Raw genomic sequence first — 23,337 nt, forward strand, 5'->3', positions numbered from 1 at the left:
TTTACCAACTGTGATATGAAATAAAATTATCAAATGATAAGAAAGAATGAAATACAGCTATTAATACCCATTTGAATCCTGATAAGCTGGCATTAAATAAATTCAACCTGTTGGGTGTCCACAGTCACCTAATCTACTGTTTGTTCCTATCTTTCTCTCAGGTAATTTCTAAAGACAACAGATCTTTTATTTGTTTCAGCCAATGGACTGTGGCCATACTGGGGCACTGCTTTAAAAGGTTTTAGTCAAACACACCAACACTAGTACTTAATCTTTTACTTAATCTATCACTCTTTTTAGCCTGACAGCTAACTTACAGAAACACAAACAAGTCAACACCAGCTATCAAGCAACAATGGAAGTGAAATAAACAAAGACACATGCACATACATATCTTATATATTACATACATATAAGGAGGGGGTGTCTACTTCTAGCATAATGGATGTTCACTTAGTAGTCATCCCTCTTATATGTATGTAATATAATTTTTCTGAATCTTCAGATTTTTCAATATGCTAGACCACTGGTTTTAAATTGATATTAATCAAATTAATATTCAATTTTTTACCCTTATTATTTTGAATTATATATATATATATATATATATATATATATATATATATATATATATATATATTTAGGTAGTGGGTAGCGATTTTCTTCACTACTTCAGGAAGTGACGACTCTGCCCAACACGAATCCCAGGCTCAGCTGGCTCCAGCTGATAGTAGCTGGTATGGGTCCCTATCCAGGGTTACGGAAAGAAGGCAACCTTCAAAGAAATCCGGAGTGGAGCCCCGTAAGTGGTTTAGTTTTCAACTCGACGCTCTTCCGGAAGCTCCTGCAACCAAGCTAGTGCCAAACATAATGCTCTGCACTCCTTTGGACTACGTCAGCAAGGTCGAGAGACGAATCCTGACGATTGGGTTACCCAGGATTTTCTTACATCTAGCCCAGGCCTGCGCAAAACTGGAGAGGACATGAAATGTAAAAACCAGACTGGATTAGTTTATCCACAACTCCATTGACTCCTGAGACAAAAGGATGCTAACAATATATATATATATATATATCATCATTTAATGTCCATTTTCCATGCTGGCATGGGTTGGATGGTTTGACTGGTAAGGTGGGGAGCAGCATCAGGTTTCAATCTGATCTGGCAAGGTTTCTACAGCTAGATGCCCTTCCTAACGCCTTCCACACCAAGAGTAGTGGGTGCTTTTTACGTGCCACTGGTACAGGTGCCAGTTGTGGCACGCCAGCATCAGCCATGACTACAATCTCACTTGGCTTGACAGGTCTTCTCAAGCATGGTATATTGCCGAAGGTCTTGGTCATTTGTCACAGCCTTCAGGAGGCCCAAAGTTCAAAGGCTGCTTCTTACATGCCAGTTACACAACACTGGCGTCAGCCACAACTATATATATAAACACACACACACACACACACACACGACAAACTTCCAGACAGGTTCCATTTATCAAATTCACTCACAAGGAATTGGCTGGCCCAGGGCTTGCCCCATGTGTCATGCAGTGAGACTGAACCCATAATCTCATGGTTGCAAAGCAAGCTTCTTAATCGCACAGCCATGCCTGCGTCTATAATCTCATCCACTAATTACAGACTAGGAAATGAAAATTGATGTTAATATACTTTTTGGTGTTTCCACCTTAACTTTTTATTTTACATTAGAAAATACAGACTTACCATATCTGCATCTTCATCAATATACTTGATTTCAACTTTTCCAAAATTGAAGGCAGTTTTTATCTGTATGCAAAAGGAAGAAAGTTAATCAAATCATATAATCAATAAATTTTAAATTGCTAATTAAAAAAAATACTAACGTATTTATGTAAAATTTCATTTGAACATTCCCTACTTAAAATTTTCAATTCAGGTTCTTGTTTAGCCCAAGTCACTGACACTTGTAATCAACATCTGTGACCATGCAGCTTTATTTTTTTCTAAGTACAACACCACATTATCAAATATGACCTTCATTGGGGGGGGGGGCATCTAGGCACAATATTTTGAGGAAGGTTTGGTAGCTATTTCTATCAGGTTGAGTGACCAAGTTGAGGATGCTTCCCATCAGCTTGTTTCAATTCTGGTAATGTTAAAAGCTAGGGGCCTATCTTCTATATCTAACAGTTAAACCAAGATAATCACAGCTGTCTCAAACTCTAAAGGATCTTTTATAAGGACTGGTGAGAAGCAGATGGAAGGTTTATCTTCCTCTGTATATGACACTAGTCAAATCACCAGTAAAATCACCAGGCAATCAGATACCAATTATTGACAGCTGTGTGAACTGAGAAAATAAAGAATAAAGTGTAATTAAATACCTGTTGTCCAGCTGCAACTCATGACTTATCAAATAATCTAATACCTTATCCAAGTAGCCATTCAACTACTAATAAATTGCAGTGATGACAGGAGAGTCAGCTTTAGAAAGCAATTTACATGAGAATCTTATTTGCTGTATCTGCATTCAGCAACAATATATGAACTAGGTTTTTAAGAAACTTCCAGAGGCTTACAATATTCAACCAGACAAAATACACAACCTCTTAACTGAAAAGTTATTAGCTTATCTCCAAATTGCTTATATTTCACTGTATGGCATTTTATACAGAACACTTCTGGCTCAGAGTAGGCTAAGTGAAAAGAGAATAAAATCACTTGATTTTGTGACAGTGATGAACACAAAGAAAATTTATGTGTACTTTCGATGGCTTTACTTTGTCAAGATGATTAATACCTCTTATTCATCATTTTCATATATTATCTAAATTATTTTACTGCATACGGTATAACAATAATTCAAGAAATATGAGGAAGTGATTACAAGATATTACACATTATTCATCATCATCATCGTTTAACGTCCGCTTTCCATGCTAGCATGGGTTGGACGGTTTGACTGAGGGCTGGCAAACAAGATGGCTGCACCAGGCTCCAGTCTTGATCGGGCAGTTTCTACAGCTGAATGCCCTTCCTAACACCAACCACTCCAAGAGTGTAGTGGGTGCCTTTACATGCCACTGGCACGGGGGCCAGTCAGGTGATACTGGCAACGACCTCGCTCAAATCTTTTTACACATGCCAACAGCACAGGTGCCAGTAAGGCGATGCTGGTAACGAACCCGCTCGAATGGTGCCTCCTACATGCCACCGGCATAGAAGCCAGTTAGACGCTCTGGCAACGATCACGCTCGGATGGTGCTCTTAGCACCCTACTAGCACAGGGTACATATTTTGAACAGGAATTTGGAAAAAGTAAATCCAAAACCAAAATATAAAAAGATGTCACTAAATAACACAAGGGTTATACTAAAAAATGTTATATAAACAATGCTGCTATACAAATAATCAAAGACTATGCATTTTAAGATATAAGACAATTGCTGCTGCTCTTGTTTCTACTTAGCCCTGGTCAATCCTAATTAAAGACAGAGACTGTTTTTAAGGCAGTTTCGTTTAAGGAGAATTTAGTTGCTATTTTTAAGGTTTATTTAGAATCCTGTGGTTGCAAAGCAAGCTTCTTCACCACACAGCTATACCAGAAAGACAAGCAATCAGATAGAGTAAGCAAACAGACAGATATAGCTCTAATCTCTTTTTCATTAAGTGTCATAACCATATCTCTAATGAAATGCTCAGTGTGTTTCAATAAATTTCAAAAAGAATATGTAAGAATTTCATCAAGTTCTTCATTAAATGATATATTAAACTTGTGTTTGGAACATAAAAGATTGTTGAATAATATTATAAATTAAAAGGCGGCAAGCTGGCAGAAATGTTAGCACGCCGGGCGAAACGCATAGCCGTATTTAGTCTGTTGTTACGTTCTAAGTTCAAATTCCGCCAAGGTCGACTTTGCCTTTCATCCTTTCGGGGGTCGATAAATTAAGCACCAGTTACGCACTGGGTTTGATGTAATCGACAATCCATTTGTCTGTCCTTGTTTGTCCCCTCTGTGTTTAGCCTCTTGTGGGCAGTAAAGAAATTGATATTATAAATTAAACATCAACACTTTAAAACTTAGAGGAAGTGAGCTAGTACTCATGGCTTTGATGCTTTCAAGACTGATGATAGGAAAGGAAAAAAGAAATCATGATTCATGAGTTGCTGAAACAAGAAGCAGTGCTCTAAGTCATCCTCAGATTGGTGACCTACTACAACAGGTACCTAAAGATCAGGTGGTGGTGTTAAAGTGAGGGATGGCGTAAGTGTACAAATGAAACAGTTGCAGTCCAGTGACCTTCTCCACAGGTTCTGTCTAGCCAGTTAAACACAGCTTGGCTCAACTCAAAGCAATGGTACAATACACTTACACAAGACACAATGTAGTGAGATCAAACCTAGAATCACCTGACGGTGATGTCAGCTAAACCACACAACTAGAACTGCACTGTTATTTTCTCAGCAAAACAATGTGGTTTATTTTCTGAACAAAACAATCCCAAAAAATTGCATACTTATAAAATTCCCACTCCACACACTCCCTTGGCTTGCAGTTTGTTTTCTTTCATTACAAATACAAGCAATAAATCATACAACTTTTTTCACCAATAAAAATGCTAGTTGCTTTTGTAATGAATCCTTAAACAAAATCCTAATTTAAAACAATTTTTAAAAAACAGTCAACATCCTCCTTAAACAGTCTGAAAAATAGCTTTGAAACATAGTAGTATCTATTTTTATAGGAAAGCTGTCTGAAATTGCATCATCTGTTATGTCTAAAGACAACATTCTGAAGAAGTATTTGAAGTAACGACCTATTAATTAGTCAGGTTCTAAGTGCTTTAAGTACATTTCATTAATATTGATTCAAAAGTATATTCACTTCATTTCAAACACTCAACAGAGTCACAAAACATTGATAATTATAAATAATTAATCAGTAGTTAGGTTACAATTAATTGTAGGCTAATGTATCAATGATAATAGATAAAAACAAAGCTATATATATACTTTGTCAAAAAAGCAGCAAAGATATAAAAACTGCTTTTTTAGTGCTTACTCTGGTATACACACACACACATATATATATATATATATATATATATATATATATATATATATATATATATATGGGTTTGGTAATACAAACAGGTAAAATAGAACTCAAAATATAAGTGTAGGGCATCCAGCTGTAGAAACACTGCCAGATCAGATAGGAGCCTGGTGCATCCGCTGGTTCTCCAGACCTCAATCAAACCATCCAACCCATGCCAGCATGGAAAACAGATGTTAAACGATGATGATATACTTTTTTTTTTATTATTCTTAATTGGTAGAAGTTACAAGTTGCCTTCATTTATAAAGACCAACTTAAATGATAAATATAATTATCCCTGGATTCTAGTAAAAGTTAGAAATTTTTTTATATCTAGTGCCAACTGAAATGAAACACAGCTGCAAGAAACAAACTACTCTAAACAGTGCTTTCTTTTAGTTTTAATTCAAAACATCTGTGTGACGAAGGTTTTTTTTTTTTTTTTGACTGATGGCTCCAAAATACTAGTTCAAAATGCACCAACTTCGTTTAACCTGTATCTTAAGATAATCAAGTCAAGCTATCCAGTTGAAAAACTGGTAATCACTTCTCCAACATCAACTTCAACAAAGAAATCCAGCTTCAAAATCTCATAAAAATCATGGTGGAGACATCGTGGGTATTAAACATGTATACACTATAATATTCACTTTTAGTTTGTTACTATCAAGATATCAAAATCTTTCATTGTACACATACAACTTCATCACCGACTGTCAACATTGTTTTTAACAGCTACAATGATGACTCCAATGAAAGAGTTTCAATCCCAACATAGGATTAGATCAAATTCCTTGCCAGACAAATGCAACTCAAGAATAATTACCTTTCATTAAGAAACATTTTTTCATAAAATACTATGGACCAGCCTGCTGACTTAACCCTAGTAAATAATTAGTACTTACATTATACAAACATGATTCAAACTAAAAATCCTTCTTGTCTACTGCTAGGTAACAAGTAAATATACTACTATATATTGCAAAACCAATATATAATTTTATATGCAATACAAATATATCTTAATTTCGGTGCCAGTGTAGTATGTGATCTACAGCAACTTAAATCTAGACGGGCTTCACCTCTTATTTTCCCACCATTTCTCCTCACATTTGCTGCATGGATCAATATCTCCATGTTCATCAAGGAGTTCATAGCAGAGAAATTCTATTGCAGCTTCTTCATCTCAAATAACCTGTGTGTAAAATTCTTTTGCTCTAATCATGACTTCTTCCAATGGGCTCAGGACTAAATCATAAAAACCAACCAAAAGTTGAGTAAATAGATGAATTTTAAATGGAGATCAAAAAGTCAGCGTAGATCACAAACTATACCATTTGAACTAATGTAGATTACAAGCTATACTAGAAACATGCATGTAGATCACATACTACACCAGCACCTTGGTTTCTTCTGACTAGGCATATAGCCACTTATTTAAAAAGAGCATGAAATAAAATGAAACTTGAGATGTTTACACTTCTCCCATCATCATTTAACATCCATTTTCCATGCTGGCATGGGTTGGACAGTCTAACAGGAGCTGGACAGCTGCCTAGGCTCCATGCCTGTTTTGGCATTTATGGTCAGATGCCCTTCATAATGCCAACCACTTTACCCTCTGGGTGCTTTTTACGTGGCACTGGCAGTTGTGCTTTTTATGTGGAACCAGCACCCATGAGCACACAAGATTAGGGATGCTCAACTGAAGAGGGGAGCAGGGGACATGCCTCTTGGAATTGAACTGATATGAATTTGATTAGAAACTGAAGTTATACAATAAATCCAATGAATGTTGGTTAATGACTGAAAGAGTACAATCATGAATGCAAGCAGCCAAAATGGGATTTCTCTTAAGTATCTTTAGAGCAACATTATTTGACAGGGTGCATAGCTTGGAGATTAGACTGTTTCTCCAGGTCAAGTTGCTACTTCTTCACATTGACAGATCACATAACTCCAGTACTACAAACAGGTGATTATCACAAGAAAGAATTGTGAGAGGACTCTTCAAGCTAGGCCAACAGGCAGGAAACCTAGGAGTAGACCAAGAACAAGAATACAGTATTTTTCTTTTACTTAAATTACTTTTGTTAATAAGTAATAACAGAAACTTAGTCAGGTCAGAGATCTCATCACAGGCTGATGAGACCTGCTATTGGTACCATGTAAACCAGTATTGTTTCATAGTCAAATGGTTGGCAACTAAACCAGCTCCCCTGCATCAGTACTTTAGTACTCTTGTGAGGAGCCTGTCTAAAAACAAGATTTGTTGAGAGACGGATGAGCTCCTTGTGGGCCAATGGCAAACCACCTCAATATCTCTGCCAAGAAAACACTATGAAAAAGAACAAGTAATGCTTAATCAGGAAGACATTTGCTGTAGTGTCATCAACACACTGCAAAAGTATATGATACATAATGACAACTCACAGGAAAACTATAAAACTACACAATCCAATGTCTTAAGATAATTTGTCGTTAATTCTTAATGGGACAAACAACCACAGAAACTTCTTCATTAGAGACTGACAGATAAATATTGTTTTGAGAGATGTTGTTTGTATGGGCAATACTTTTTACAGCTGGATGTTCTTCATATTGTTAAAAGCTCCAGTATTGGTTTCTTTAAAAGTATTCATTCAACTTTTCAGTGAATCATGCTCTAATTATGCTTGACATTGTTAAACAATTACACAAATCTGCAACCAGGTATTAGTACACATACAACTTAGTATTAGGAAATGAGGTGCTTAGTTAGAAATGATGTTTTTATTATAAGCAAACACTAAATCTTGGTTAGCAGTGTAGCTCAGGAAGAAAGACTTAAAAATTTATTGACTACTTTGTTGTGTTTTGCATTAATGTTTATTCCTTTGAAAACTATCATCATTTTAAATTAGAACTGAATAGATCGGAGAAATAGTATTTAAACAATGATGATAATGATGAGTATATAGCAGGCAAGGGTGAGTGATTATGAAATGTGCTTCAAACTTGTGATTCTAGGATCAGTTCCACTGCACATCACTTTGGGCAATTAACTTTTGTTAAATTTTGACTAATGTCATGCAAATGAAATTTGGAAGACAGAAATTATGAGGAAGACCAGTATGTGAGTGTGTGTGCCTGCACATGCATCCACATATGTGCATATGAAAGTAAATTTCTTATATAGTATGAAGTAATTCATAAAAAGGGACATAACTCAAGGTCAACTCGACATTCCGTTAATAGGAATTGAGACTTAAATATTGGGGTCAATAATTCACAACGCAGAGAGAGAGAGAATAACAGAAATTAACTTTCTTCTTTGGAGAGGATAAAAAAATCAACCCTGAAATTAGCAGAAAATATTAAGTGATAATCAATAAAATGAGCATAGTTAATTGGAGATGTTACAAACAAAACAATCAAATAGCCAGGATCCACAATTAAATGAGTTTAATTTAACATTGCTGTGAATCAGCAGAGATTAAAAGTTCTATTTTTACTGTTAGTTACATAAACAACGAATTCATCTATAGTTATCTATGTCAGTCCAGTTACATAGTTTAAAGAGAACAGCCTTATTAATTATTTTCATTGTGTATTTTCAACACCGCTTGATACATCTGTTCTATTGACAAGTTAATTAGCCTCTAAAATGATTTTTTAAAATATCAAACAGTCGGTTTTTTTTTCTTTTCTTAGTTTCATTAAGAATATTTAAATCACAAATATAGTAATTTATCAATTTAATGTCCATTATATGCTGGCATGGGACAAATGAAACTTATTGAGACAGTAATTTTCAGTCAGATGCTCCTCCTAACATCAACCCTCATTTGTTTCAAGGTATTTTTATTCCACTGAGGGGGAAGCATAAAATAAAGAGCCAACTCTCAATACTATATCCTGCCCTCAGTTAAGGGGTCTTGTCTCACAAGTTACTTGGTGACCTCACCACCGGTGTCACATAAAAAGCACCAGTACACACTGTGAAGTGGTTGGTGTTAAGAAGGGCATCCAGCTATAGAAACCATACCAAAGCAGGCACTGGAGCTCAGTGTAATCCTCTGGCTAATCCATTTCTGTCAAACTGTCCAACCCACACCAGCATGGAAAATGGACGTTAAATGATGGTGCTGATTTGTTTGTTTGTTAAGCAAAGCGGTCTTCATCCGTAATGGGAGAAGTCCGATACGTGGTCCTTTGCTATTCGTAAGATCCGCAGAAGAGAAAGCAGGTCAACCCCCCCGACACCGAGAGCATCGATGGATGGATGAATGTGCATCCAGGCTCAGCGGTTGCGTAGGAAGTCGGGGACAAGAAACAGGAAGAAAGAGTGAGAGAAAGTTGGAGCGAAAGAGTACAACAGGGGTCACCACCACCCTCTGCCCCCCCCTGCCGGAGCCTCATGGAGCTTTAGGTGTTTTCACTCAATAAACACACACAACGCCCGGTCTGGGAATCGAAACCGCGATCCTCTGACCGCAAGTCTGCTGCCCTAGCCATTGGGCCATTGCACCTTCACTGATGGTGCTGATGATGATGATCTTTGTATGAAACAGATGAAACCAGAGTTATGGGATATTGCTCAAATAGTGTCAATGTGAAGACATACAAACACTCATTCACAAACTGCTATATAAAGGGTGTCTCTACAGTTTTCATCAACTAAATTTCACTCAAGGTGTATAAAAGAAGACACCCGAGTAAGGTGTCACACAGCAAAATGAAAGCTGAAACCTTGGTTGCAAAGTTAACTTCAAAACTACTGAGTCATGCCCATAAAATTGCAAACAAAAAAATCTAAATTGACACCACAGGATTTGCAAAATAAATTTAATAGCAACTGCTATTCTGTTTATTTGAAGTTTTTCATAGAATGGGAACATCATCATTTTAAGGTCCAATTTTCTGGGTCAGACAGAGTGTGGGGCAAATTGTTTACAGTTGGATGCCCTTCTTGTTGCCAACCCTCACCTGTCTCCAAGCATGGTAACATTTCTCCACAACCAGACATCCTCGTCGTTTAACATCTGCTTTCCATGCTAGCATGGGTTGGATGAATGACTGAGGGCTGGCGAACCAGATGACTGCACCAGGCTTCAATCTTGATCTGGCAGAGTTTCTACAGCTGGATGCCCTTCCTAATGCCAACCACTCCGAGAGTGTAGTGGGTGCTTTTACGTGCCACCAGCACGGGGCCAGTCAGGCAGTACTGGCAACAACCTCGCCCGAATCTTTTACACATGCCACCAGCACGGGTGCCAGTAAGGCGATGCTGGTAACAATCACGCTCGAATGGTGTCGACAATTATGTGATGTCATAACAAGGAGACACAAACATATATACATTTTTTTTTAATATTTATATACATAGATACATGTACAGAGTGGCCCAAAAGTAGGTTTGCAGTTATCACATAGGCACTTTAAATTTTATTACATTTAAATTACTATCTTACAATTAACTAAATTAGCATAGAATAATGGTTTCATATTTTTTATAATTAAGAACTAAACTTAATATATGACTGTGAAAGAGATAGTTGAATAACTGTAAACATATTTTTGGGCCACCCTGTATGTATGTATATATGTGTGTGTGAAGGCGCATGGCTCAGTGGTTAGAGCGTCGAGCTTACAATCGTGAGGTTGTGAGCTCAAATCCCAGACCAGGTTGCATGTTGTGTTCTTGAGCAAGACACTTTATTTCACGTTGCTCCAGTTCACTCAGCTGTAGAAATGAGTTGCGATGTCACAGGTGCCAAGCTATATCGGCCTTTGCCTTTCCCTTGGATAACACGTGGTGTGGAGAGGGGAGGCCAGTATGCATGGATGACTGCTGGTCTTCCATAAACAACCTTGCCTGGACTTGTGCCTAGGAGAGTAACTTTCTAGGTGCAATCCCATGGTCAGTGTCGTGACTGAAGGCGGTCTCAGATATATATATCCTTTCACTTTCCATCTACCAAATCCATTCACAAGGCTTTAGTCAGCCCAGAGCTATAGTAGAAGACACTTGCCCAAGATACCACTTCAAACTGAACCCAAGATGACATAAGTAGTTGAGAAGCAAGCTTCTTAACCACACATTTTAAAAACATTTTGGATAGAAAACCTTGTCTGAAAAATGTTAACCAGTGTTTTAAACACAAATATATACATCAAAGTTTGGAAGAAATTTCGCAGAAGAAAGTTTTTTATTAGCAATATGTGAATAACAGTGAATGTACATTAAATACTCTAAAAGCAATTGTAGCTGATTTTATGTTTTAAACAACTTTTTATCTTCAGATCACAATAAAAGGGGTTTTAAACTTTCTTTGCAATACAATTTTTATAACATTTTTACTTCATTGTATGACTTTTCACAAAGAAACAAACAGATCAAAGCATTATACACTTAGTAAAGCATGAAAACATAAGTGGTTCTCACAAAGTATACAAAATCCTTAAGGTGCCAAGGCAGGAATAACAGGGGACAATTAAGGCATAAATATAAATCAAATTCGATGACTGGCGTTTGTGCTAGCGGGGTGCAAAGAGCACAATAGGAGTATGATCATTGACAGAGTGGCTAACCGGCTTCCGTGCCAGTGACACTTAAAAGGCATCATTCGAGCGTGATCGTTACAAGCGTCGCATTACTGGCACTCGAGCCCCATGCTAGTAGGGTATTAAGAGCACCATCCGAGTGTGATCGTTGCCAGAGCGGCTGTGTGGCCTCCATGCCAGTGGCACGTAAAAGACACGATTTGAGCGTGATTGTTACCAGCATCGCCTTACTGGCACCTGTGCCGGTGGCATGTATAAAAGATTCAAGCGAGTTCGTTGCCAGTGACGCCTGAGTGGCACGTAAAAGCACCCACTACACTCTTGGAGTGGTTGGCGTTAGGAAAGGCATCCAGCTGTAGAAACATTGCCAGATCAAGATTGAAGCCTGGTGCAGCCATCTGGTTCGCCAGCCCACAGTCATTTGTCCAACCCATGCTAGCATGGAAAGCGGACGTTAAATGATGATGATGATGACTGAAAAATGGAAGTAACTATAGTACGAACAATAAGAGAATACAAAAGTGATTGTCCAAAACCTGTAAGAATATTGGGGAGGGAAAAAGGCTGCAACACAATCTCTCAATTCTTGTTTTCTACCACTGTTCTGGTTTCATTCCAGCTTCTCGATCCTTCTTGTCTCTGCTAGTATGCAAAATTAGTCTACTGCATTTTTTTTTAACCTCTTTGATACCAACCTGCCTGAGACGGCTTTTGGTTCCATGCTTAAAAAAAACTTCTTTTGATATTACTAGTAGCTGATAAGAGTACACTGCCTCAGTTGTTGAAGGATAAGTCAGAAAGGTCAAAATTTTAGCCTTTTATAAAGTCAGTAATTGTTCAAAGCCAAAATTTTCCTTATACTTTAGAAAAGAAAGTGAATTTTACTGAAGCTTTTTCATTTTTAAATGAAATATTAAGAAATTCCTGAAGACAGCTGGTGTTAGTATTTGCATGCAGCTTGGTGGGTGAGTGCTTTATTTGGATATTGGCTGGTGAATGGAAATGGATGGAAGCAGGGGGAGGAGTGTATAGTTCTTTTTAACAGAAGTAAATAAAGTTTGCATTGGCTGTTTCATGTATTAATTTCGGCAGTCCAATAATAAAAATGAAGAATGAATTTAGCAGGCTTAGTGTACATGTAGTAAAACGTAGCTAACAGCTATTTAAGATATAATCAAGTCAACCTGTTTTTTCTCCTTACTATTCTTATAATTAAAAATGTTATAATGTTTAATAGAAAGATTATTTGATGAAGAGCATATAGTATTTCTATTTTTAACTTCACATTGCTTCAGAAAAATTCAGCAAACCATTTTTGTTTTTCATCTATGTCAATAAAACAGAATGTAATGTAACATTGATGTTACTAGCTTAGCCTTTCATTAAATGCCTCACTGTTCTGTTCTGACTATGCTGAATACAGATGCTTTTGTTGTGTTTTGTTTTGTTTTGTATTTTGCTTTTTTCTGGGGGCGGGTAGTTGTGTTGGTTACCTTTTGCAAAACCTTGGCCTCTTGCCATTATCTTCTAATTGAGAAAAAATGTTCATAAATATAGCACTGCAAACTATTAAATGCTCCCCTACACACACGCACACACACACACACACACAAAGGCCTTTAAATGGTGATACTTTATAATAATCAAAAATATCTGGAATAATTTATTCCTTCACTGGTCATTGTTGTTTAGCATCAGATTAACCCAGATTAAGATGACCTATAACCTGTGACCATCCCATTTTTTTCAGGCAGTGAGAATCCAGAAATACATGGAGTCAATGTGTGCACATCCTCACAGTAGTTTTCATTTGAGTTAGGTTTGACTGCTATTTTTACCAAGTCAAGTGGCTGCATAAAGCTTCCTTTAATTGGTTTGTCAATTTTATTTATTTCAATTATTGATTACACTGCAACACTCATTCCTACTCCAAGGACAGTAAAATCCCTCTTATCTGGTATTCAAATAACCAGAACTCTCCAGCAGCTGTCACCCAAAGAAAAATGTAACAGAATGCATTGTTAATTAGTCAAGAAAATTTGAACTAATTTGTGTTAATTAATCAACTGTCATTAAAAGAAGAAAGTTTCTACTGTATCTAAAATGAATCATTGGTTCTTGAAGTACAGTTGTTATTTTATTTTATTGACAGTACCTGTATTTAGGTTGATAAAACATTCTTTACTTAAATCATATTTTTATTTCTTTATATTTCTACTAAATTCAGAATATTAATGATAATACTGATGTATATAGAAAATTTAACGAGTTTTGTAAGGTGCTACAGTAATTTAAAAAGTGTTTAATGGAAAATTCAGTAATTTGGCAACCTTCTGGTAGAGCCAGACAGGAGGAAGTTTACTGAACCAGAGGAAAGTAAACCCTGGCTGGATTTGAACTTATAAATGTAAAGAGATGCAATCAAACATAATGATGTATTTTGTCCAATGCTCTACCAATCCTGCTCATCTCATACTTATTAGTAAATTATTTTCATAATTTATTTTTTTTGTATAGGTCCTGATATTAACCACCCCAACTTTTTGGTGTCGATACTATTTCAGTCTGTTCACATTGATGGACTTCATATACTCACAACTGGAATGCTTCCAATTCTTTTTCACAGTAACCATAAACCTATTTGGCAACTTGAAATCACGAAATACTGTCATCAATTTATCTATTCAAGTGTGCATGCACACACACACACACAGTTATGTTCTTGAGCAAAACACTATTTAACATTGAATGGGTAACCCTGCAGTGTACAGGTTTCTGTTTGGGGGAAATGTTAACCTGCTCACCTAGCCATTGGGGTGGCATTATTTGAAAGCTATAATGATGCAAGGAAGTGCATTGAGACCAGTGATGTATGACAACATCCAATAGTCTGGCTGTTATTGTGATTTCTCTTGTACCAGTATCCTGATTTGCAAATTAAAGACATGCATGCATATATATATATATATATATATATACTAATGATTCTGCTAGTTCACTGCTCTAGACTGTTAGAAGAATGAAAGGCAAAGTTGATCTCCGTGTTATTTGAACTTAAAATGAAAGGAACCAGAATAAATACTGCAAGCATTTCACCCAATGCTCTAGTGACTGCCAATTCACCACCTAAGATGCCAAAATATAAACCAATTTCATTTTGTATCCTGAAATGGAAACATGGTAACTGACAAACATGATCAAAGAGGCAATTATAATTATAAAAACAATCATTTATAATTATAAATGATGGTTTCAGACACCTCAATATGGGTTCAAAATATGCCATCATTTAAGATTATATTCTATATGATAGCAAAATGTCTTTAGTCATAGTGAACCTTACAAAATGATGCACATTGTCATTCAAGATATCAATAATTTTTTGATAGTTTATGCTGAGAATTCCCAACTTAACTCTCTACCTAAAGATTATAAAGCAAACTTAATTACTTGGATTGGTAACAATCACAGTCAAGTAGTTTTGACACCAACAATTCTCTTAAAATCAGGTTTGCTAAGTATGTGAGAGGGAAAGTCTAGTGCTTTGTCCAAAAACTGAACCCAGTATTTGTGTTGAAATGGAAACTAAAACAGAGACCAGAACATCTGCTGACAGTTTCTCAAATCTTGAGTATTTAATTTGTTTTATCATCATTTAAACTCAATACAGCTGTCTCTCCTGCACTTGTCAGTCTTACTTTAACTCAATACTCAGACTATGTGCTTAAACATTCTGTGAAACTGCTTTTTTCCTGACATTGCATCTGCTGGAATTTTCTTTTTGACAACACTAACCAACAACAATTGAAAGTGATCAAGTCAAAGACGTTAATGTGGCAGTTCCAAAGGTCTTAGAGAAGGATACATTTGATTATACAGATATAAAAGATGATGGGACAGTCAAGGCTTGAATGTTTGGGGTCAAAGATTTGCTTGATCAGGCTAACCAGGGATAAACAACAAATCAAATTTACCACAGTAATCCATCATCTTTAGACTAGATAAGTTTAAAATAAAATACCCACAAATTCTTCTCAGAATAAATTCTCAACACTCACACATTCATAGTTCCAATAACAACATTTGCTATAAACACCTACCAGGTGTAAATAATGATCACCTTCTCATGCAGAAGCTACAACTATTCACCTGTACAGTTCAACCAGATTTGTATTATTCTCTGAAATGCAATGCTGTCACACCATATTATACTATCAGACTGACCTACATTTATTTATATTACAATTTATAAACAATAACCTTGTTGGTTACAAGTTGCCAATGGGTCAATAATTGGTTCACTGTATTCTGATGGTGACTGCCTGTAACAAACAAGGGACTTAGGGAACTTCGTTCATTTTTTTTTTTTTTCTTGCCAATATTTAATATCCTTCACTGATATAGACTGGCAAAAAGCACTCACATCTTCAACAAGCTTCCACACAATTTCTGTACCAAGTTTCACACTGATCAACCCAGGGTTAAAGTAGAAAACCTGCACTGAGTACCAAACAATGTGATCAAACCCAGATACACATGCTTGCAAGATTGCAAATCAATGACCGTAGCCTCGATAAAGTCACTCACTCAGCTAGAAATAATACCCAAATCCTCTTCACCACTACCTTTAACAAAAAAGCAAAAAAGACACATTCAATAATATAGTTTTAGATACGCTATGCCAGAACTAAAATGATAGTATGGACAGAGCTGAAATTTGTTTAACCTTAAGCCTGTTAAATCAGATCTGATCTTGAATTAATGAATAATTACATAATATATGCAAACGCATGACTGTGTCGTAAGTTCGATTAGCGACCATGTGGTATCCATCATATTCTATCCCACTGCAAAGTATTCTGACCAAATGTCTTCTACTATAGTCCAAGAGTGATTAATATCTCATGTGGAATTTGGTAGACAATTTGTGCAAAAGTTCATTAAATATATATGTGTGTGTGTGTGTGTATTAGCGTTAGAAGGGGCATCCAGCTGTAAAAGCCATGCCAAAGCAGACGGAGGTTGATACAATCCTTGGACACATCCTGTCAAACCGTCCATACCAGCATGGAATATGGACGTCAAATGATGATGATCATCATCTTGCATATATACATGCATAACATACACGTATGCACAAGTGTGTATAGAACCTGCGCTCCTAATGAGTGTGTTTATGCTGTAAAACTTAACAGTTTGTCAGGTAGATATCGATAAGTAACCTGCACCTAGTCCCTCTGTATGGTCAGAGCCCATGGAGCTGAAACCGATAAAATAAGCAAATACAAGAAAGACCCCCAGTGATATCGCGATGGCGTACGATAGATATAAGGGGAAAACGATGGATAGCAACAGATGACCACTTTAAGGGACACGCTACCAATTATTGATAGTGTATAAGGGGAGTCTACATCTAATGGAATCCTAATCAGTACGGGACAATTTTAAAATTCAAACATACATTAGCAGTAAGACAAAGTTTGTGTTTAAAAAAAAATTAAGGTGGTTACTATCGTTTAACTTATAGTTAATCCTGATCAAGACGTCTACGATCAAGGGCATTCCAGCCGTGACCATCGTTCATTCTGAAGACATCTAGATTATCTAATGTTTTTTTTTTTGTCGTTATTTAAGGTGTAAGGTGTATTTGAGGAAGATTTGGTTGCAATTTTAAGCAAGTCGAGGAGCGCATGGAGGCTCTTTAGTTGGCTTGTGAATATATTGTGTTTAATCCTCAAAGCACCAAATACCCCTGCTTTCACTAATAACTTGCTTAGGTGACCAAAACACTGATCGTATTTCAGCAACGAGGCTAAAAATATTAAATCCAGATTAACAGCTGGTCGTCCGGGCATCAATATATTAAATAACGACGAACAAATATTTACACAGTCTCTCAACTCAATAGCCAGACTTAAATTATCATGTGTATAATTTATTTTACATTTGTTTTGTTATTAAATCTTGAAACAAAAATATATTACAGATACCGAAAGATCGCTCATAGCAATTACACAGGGCCCAAATGAGAGGCATTTGATACACACACATATATATATCTATATTACCATTTAAAGAAAAAAAACGAGAGTTTATTTACTACCAAACCCATCGGCAGTAACTTTCTCGTATTTATATGTCCCAAAATCGAAAGATCGCCAGAAATATTTATAGAACTTTGCAGAATCTAACCAACTTTTCTCTAGAAAATTCCTTGTTAAAATGAAGTAGTCGCAATAGTTGTTAGCAATTGTCTGATTACTGCTACTGCTCGACAATGAAGTAAGTCTGATAACCATTTTCTTGCAACTGAGGGTGGAAAAGCAAGCGTCTAATGGAGTAGTGTGGTTCTGAACTATTTTTCACCTATAGACCCCTTCGATTCCAATTTTAGTTGGCTGGACCCTCGTAGCCATTCAATGTTTAAAAAAAAAATCCTATTATATTTTTATAATTAAATATTATTAGGAACTGTATTAAAAAAAAACTGTTGAAAGATTTTGTGTACTGAATAATCAATTTATTGCACATAATCTTTAACAGCAAAAAATTTATATGGATCCCCACCCCAGGGGTCATACGAACCCTCATTGAAAAACACTTGTCTAGAGTGATACTGGAGAGAGAATCTGTTGAAAAATTAATTTCAATACAACGTGTTTTTTACAAAGAAATAAAAGCCGAAGCAGTCCAATGTGGAACCGATGAAAAAAAAATTTTTTTTAAGTTGATATTTTTAAAGCAGTGTTTCACACAATACAGGGCAATTTCAAGCAAATGGTCCTTACCCCCCCCCCCAAGGACTTTCTATAAAATGAGTAGTAGCAATATACCCGGTTTGAAACTATTCTCAACATTTCCTTACAATAAATAAATAAACGGCCTCGTCAACAGAGAAAAGAATCCATTGCCTACTAACACAATGTAAATGATCAAAGTACGAAGGAGGGGGGTGACCTAACCTTCCCAACATAAACATCTAAAATTAGCTGGATATTACTTGCATGTGTGGAGAAATAGCATTCTACCAGCTATTAACTTATTGTAAAAACGTTAGGAACACTATTTTATTTTTCATCTGAATAGCATAAATTCGTTGAGAAAATCTTTCTTCAATTATCTAAAACCAACAAAAAGGTATTATTTTGGAACAATTGCAAAAAATATATTATTTCCATATTAGACATCAAACGAAAAAAAAAATTATCAATCACACATCGGCGATTAAATAAGTAAACATTGTCGGGTGCCGATAATTTAAATTACCATAATTATTGTTACATCGCTATTTAATTGTCGTAGTTATTACACAGGGTACTAGTTAATACATTACATTACATTACATGGTGTTTATTTTTATTTATTTTTTGTAAAAACGTTTGAAAAATAGAAATTACATACACACACACAATATATATATATACATATATATATGAAAGAGAATGAGTGTTTGTGTTCCTGAAGAGCTGAAACAAAATATTTTATTGGACTTAACGATTATGGATAAAATTTGTGTGTGTGTGTGTATATACATATATGCTTAGTGTTGATTATGGGGGGGGGAGTACTGAATACCATTGATATATGGCATTATATTGCACACTATCGAATTCTGTACTGTGGATATTACTATTTCTTCTAAAAAAATTTTTAAAAAAGCATTCAAGATGGAAATTCTCACCCTAATATCTTCTCATAATGTATGAGAGGATATGAACGCCACAATAAATACGGCAATACCTTTCTTACAATCTTACATTCGGAGGTTTTATCCTAAAACGTATAAAAAAAAAACTATAAATCTCCATATTTGTTAAATAGATACAGAAACCAATAAAAACAAGTTGATTGCGTCAAAATTATTTATTAAAGAATAGAAAAGAAAATTTTTTTTTCTGCTTTTATTTAAACAGGATTTTCCAAACAAAAATAAATAAATAAAAAATCGGAAAAGGGTAAAAATGAATAGAACCGGGGTAACTAACCCATCTACTATATATCTATATAAGAAGTGTTTAGACGAAACCGGAGCTATATAGGAAGTGACGTCATCCGTTCTCACGGTTCTCTCAATGTCTATTGTTCAACACTAAAGTAAATATAAACATGAGCCATTATTATTACTATGAGAGCGAGTTGGATTGGCAGAATATGGTAGTGTCAGACTAAAATATCCTGAAATATTTTGTTATATCGCATTAAGCCGGGACGTCGACTTTGCCTTTCATCATTCTCAAGATCGATTAAATAAAGTACCAGCCAAATTATGTGGCTGTTTGAGCAGCTAGAAAGAATAGCTAAATCACACGCCCAACTGTCCTAGAAAAATGAAGGATACATTCAATAATGGATGTAATTTTATTTTGTCAAATAATAAAAGGTAAAAAATTAGGGATGATCGCGGAAAGAATTTTTCTTACTCAGATCAAGGTGGAGATGAAATTAAAAACACAAGTCTTTTAAAATTTAAAAACAAACATAGACTAAAATATAACTACATTTGTTTGCTGTCTTTTAAAAACAATTTTTTTTAAAATAAACGTAATTGGGTGGTTATTATTATTATTATTATTTTAAAGAAAATAATAAACTGACAAACATCTGTCTGTTTGTCTGGGTGAGTCAGTCAATAAAATGATGACACAGAAATGGCTACAGGTTAGCTTCTCCATTGATCGTCGATAATTCAGCAGGGAATAACAAAACAATAATTATTTTCAAGAAACTAACACAGTCCGAGCAACGCATACCAAAATACTTCCTGTAATATTGTATCAATATCCATATAATAACTACATTGCGATATTTATTTATTTTTTTTACCTGCATACACACACTAAAGATATATATATATATATATATATATATATATATATATATATATATATATATATATAAAGAATTATAATTATGTATATAAATACGTGTGTGTACTTTGGCGGACAAATAACCTGCATACACACACTAAAGATAAATATATATATTATAATTATATATATATAAAGAATTATAATTATATATATATAAATACGGGTGTGTACTTTGGCGGACAAATAATTGGTTTCGTGCAAAGAATATTTTTCATTCAGTCGGATATATATATATATATGTAAACAATGTCTCCCTTTCAAATTTAATTGTTTATTTACCGACCAAGATTTATATATAACACAAAAAAAATACTATTAGACCACGCAACTCTCAAATACATTTTCTTATTGTTTATCTTTGTAAATTTGTGACTCAAAATATAATTACACACACACATATATATATATATATATATATATAAAATATGAATTCCAGATAAACCCACTATTATGCAACTCAAACAGTGATAGACATAATTTATATATTTATACTGTGAAATTTGATTTAATACTAAATTGAATTTTTCCCTGTAAGTTTGGAGCTATACTCCCCAATATTATTATTATTATTATATATATAATATATATATATATATATATATATATATATACATGCACACACATTTTTTTTTATTTTTTGCCATCAAAACGGGTCATAAGTTGGTTAACAGTCTTTGTTTTCATTTTGTTATTCGTCTTATAAAGAGGCAGTATTTTATTTATTGTCATGATGTTTACCAAAACATAGGCACAAGACTGCAAAGTTAGTCTAGAAAAACAACTTCGAAAGACTAAAATAACAACCACTACACTACTGTTATTAGGTAGTGGGGTGTCTGTGTTTCGCTTATTTTTTATCATTTCGGCTTCAGAGAAGCAAAAAAAAAAAGAATTATGAAAGGAAATACAAGTACGTACCATACATTCTAGATCAGACCAACACGTATCATAAGGCAACCGCATCAACTCTGAAGCGTCTTCTCTGTCTCCGAGTCTTCTGACCGCTAATTTGATGTATCCATCCATTCTGGAAAACGTTCTGAGATTCTTATTTTTTGCAATTGGTAATTGATGAGTTTAAAACAGAGGGGAAAAAAACCTTCGTAAAATTTGGAGGGGTTAAGGAATATGAAGGAAAATTTCAGAAGCCATAACACAATATAAGATTCTACTACTATTTGACACCGATTTGCCGAACAACTACCCAATATTTATACATGAAATACAGTAAGCACTAAAAATACTAATACGCTTGTAAGAAATAGAACCTATTTTTTAAAGTTTTGCTATTTGAAAACAGCAGTTGAATGATAAAATGTAACATTAAAATGTTTGGACAATATGTTTGCGCGAATAAAAAAGAAGTATATCAATATTTTCAGTCGATAACATTAAGTACGTAATTTATGTTATGATTGTTATTGTATACAAACAGTGCGGATTGATTTTAGTTAAGTAATTTTCCTGTTAAGACATCTGACGTCACTGGCAGACAGCCGTCAGACATTTTAGTAAAGTTATTCAGTCGTAGTCTGCTCCAGTCAATGGTAGAAGTTTCAAGAGAAAGACCTAAATGTTTTAATTTTGCACTTGTTAGCCACATGTCTCGATAAAAAAAAAGTAATGGCTTTGAATCATTCAGATCAAAATTAAATATAGTCAGTGTGAACGTCTGATGATATATATATATTTAAATAATTAGACGTCCATATATCAGAGCAATGAATCGATTGATGAACGAAATGATGACACCGATTATTATGAAAATTCATGGCCAATCATGATACCAAATAAATACAAAACCTAGATATCTGAAGGTCAAACCTTTGTTAAATTTCGGTCAGCTACTTTATAAACAAAAAGTTGATTTTTAAAAAATCTAGCAATTAAATTTTAAATAAGCAGTTCACTATATATATTTATTGTGTATCTGAAATACAATTCTTCGTTTAGGCGTCTTATTGAATACTGGACTGGAAAGCCTTTTAAAAAATTGGATGAATGTTTATGTGCATTACAATATTTAATGCAGCCTATCCCATCGAACTCATCTATGCGCTTGGAAATACGAGAAACTTGATAGGAAAATGGCTGAAATTATACTTCCCAGCCATGAATTTAATCGGACATGCTTAGTCACGTGAACAGTAGGCTATTGAGACAGTATCTCTAGAGTTATCTCAACGCTATAATAATTACACTCGACTTTTTTTTTTTACCCCTTGCTTGTAAATTCAAACACATTTGTTCTGATTCAAAGCTTATAATGGCAAATCTGATGAAAGCCATGCAAATGGTACAAGATGCTTTTGAATTATACATATGTGTGCGTATGTATATATATATATATATATACAGTTGCGGCCAAAATGTGCAGAACGACATTGTTTTTGTCAGAAAAGAAGGTATAAGTTTTTATCAAAGTTGTTTTATATTCTATAATTTTCACAGTCAATAAATACAATATTAATTAGTATTGTCTGAGATTTTGGTGTAATTTGAGTGGATAATACAAAAGTTATGGATGATTTAGTGATTTACTGTAAAACCCATGGTGGCCAAAATGATCAGAACGGTTGAAAAAATAAAATAATCAAAAGTGACAGAGAATGCTGGAATTATTTCATATTTAGTGTGAAGCCCTTTAGCTTCAATCAAACTTTGACTGCATGAGGAAATCAAATTTTCAATTTCTTGCTGGGTGATCTTATTCCATTCTTCCTGAAGGGCATTCCATAATTGCTCGGTTGTTTTAGGATTTCTGGCTTTCGAACCTTCTCCAGGAGACCTGGATGTTGTCTTTCCGACTCCAGCACATGTTTTCAATAGGATTGAGATCTGGGCTTT

The 23,337-nt window shown here is 34.9% G+C and overlaps 1 protein-coding gene across 3 annotated transcripts in view; it reads right to left on the reverse strand.

Annotated features, from left to right (window-relative positions):
• Window positions 1-21,696, reverse strand: part of LOC115209881 (next to BRCA1 gene 1 protein) — a 68,722-nt gene extending 47,026 nt beyond the window's left edge. For all 3 annotated transcript variants that reach the window (XM_029778461.2, XM_036501034.1, XM_029778460.2), the window contains exons 1-2: window positions 21,409-21,696; window positions 1,717-1,779 (exon numbers count right to left, since the gene is read on the reverse strand). In XM_029778461.2, the coding sequence (XP_029634321.1) occupies window positions 1,717-1,779; window positions 21,409-21,516 (171 nt within the window). In that variant the 5' untranslated portion in view covers window positions 21,517-21,696. The remainder of the gene's footprint in view (window positions 1-1,716; window positions 1,780-21,408) is intronic.
• Between the last annotated feature and the right edge of the window lie 1,641 nt (window positions 21,697-23,337).

This window comes from Octopus sinensis, linkage group LG3, assembly GCF_006345805.1.
Source record: "Octopus sinensis linkage group LG3, ASM634580v1, whole genome shotgun sequence".
NCBI lineage: Eukaryota > Metazoa > Mollusca > Cephalopoda > Octopoda > Octopodidae > Octopus > Octopus sinensis.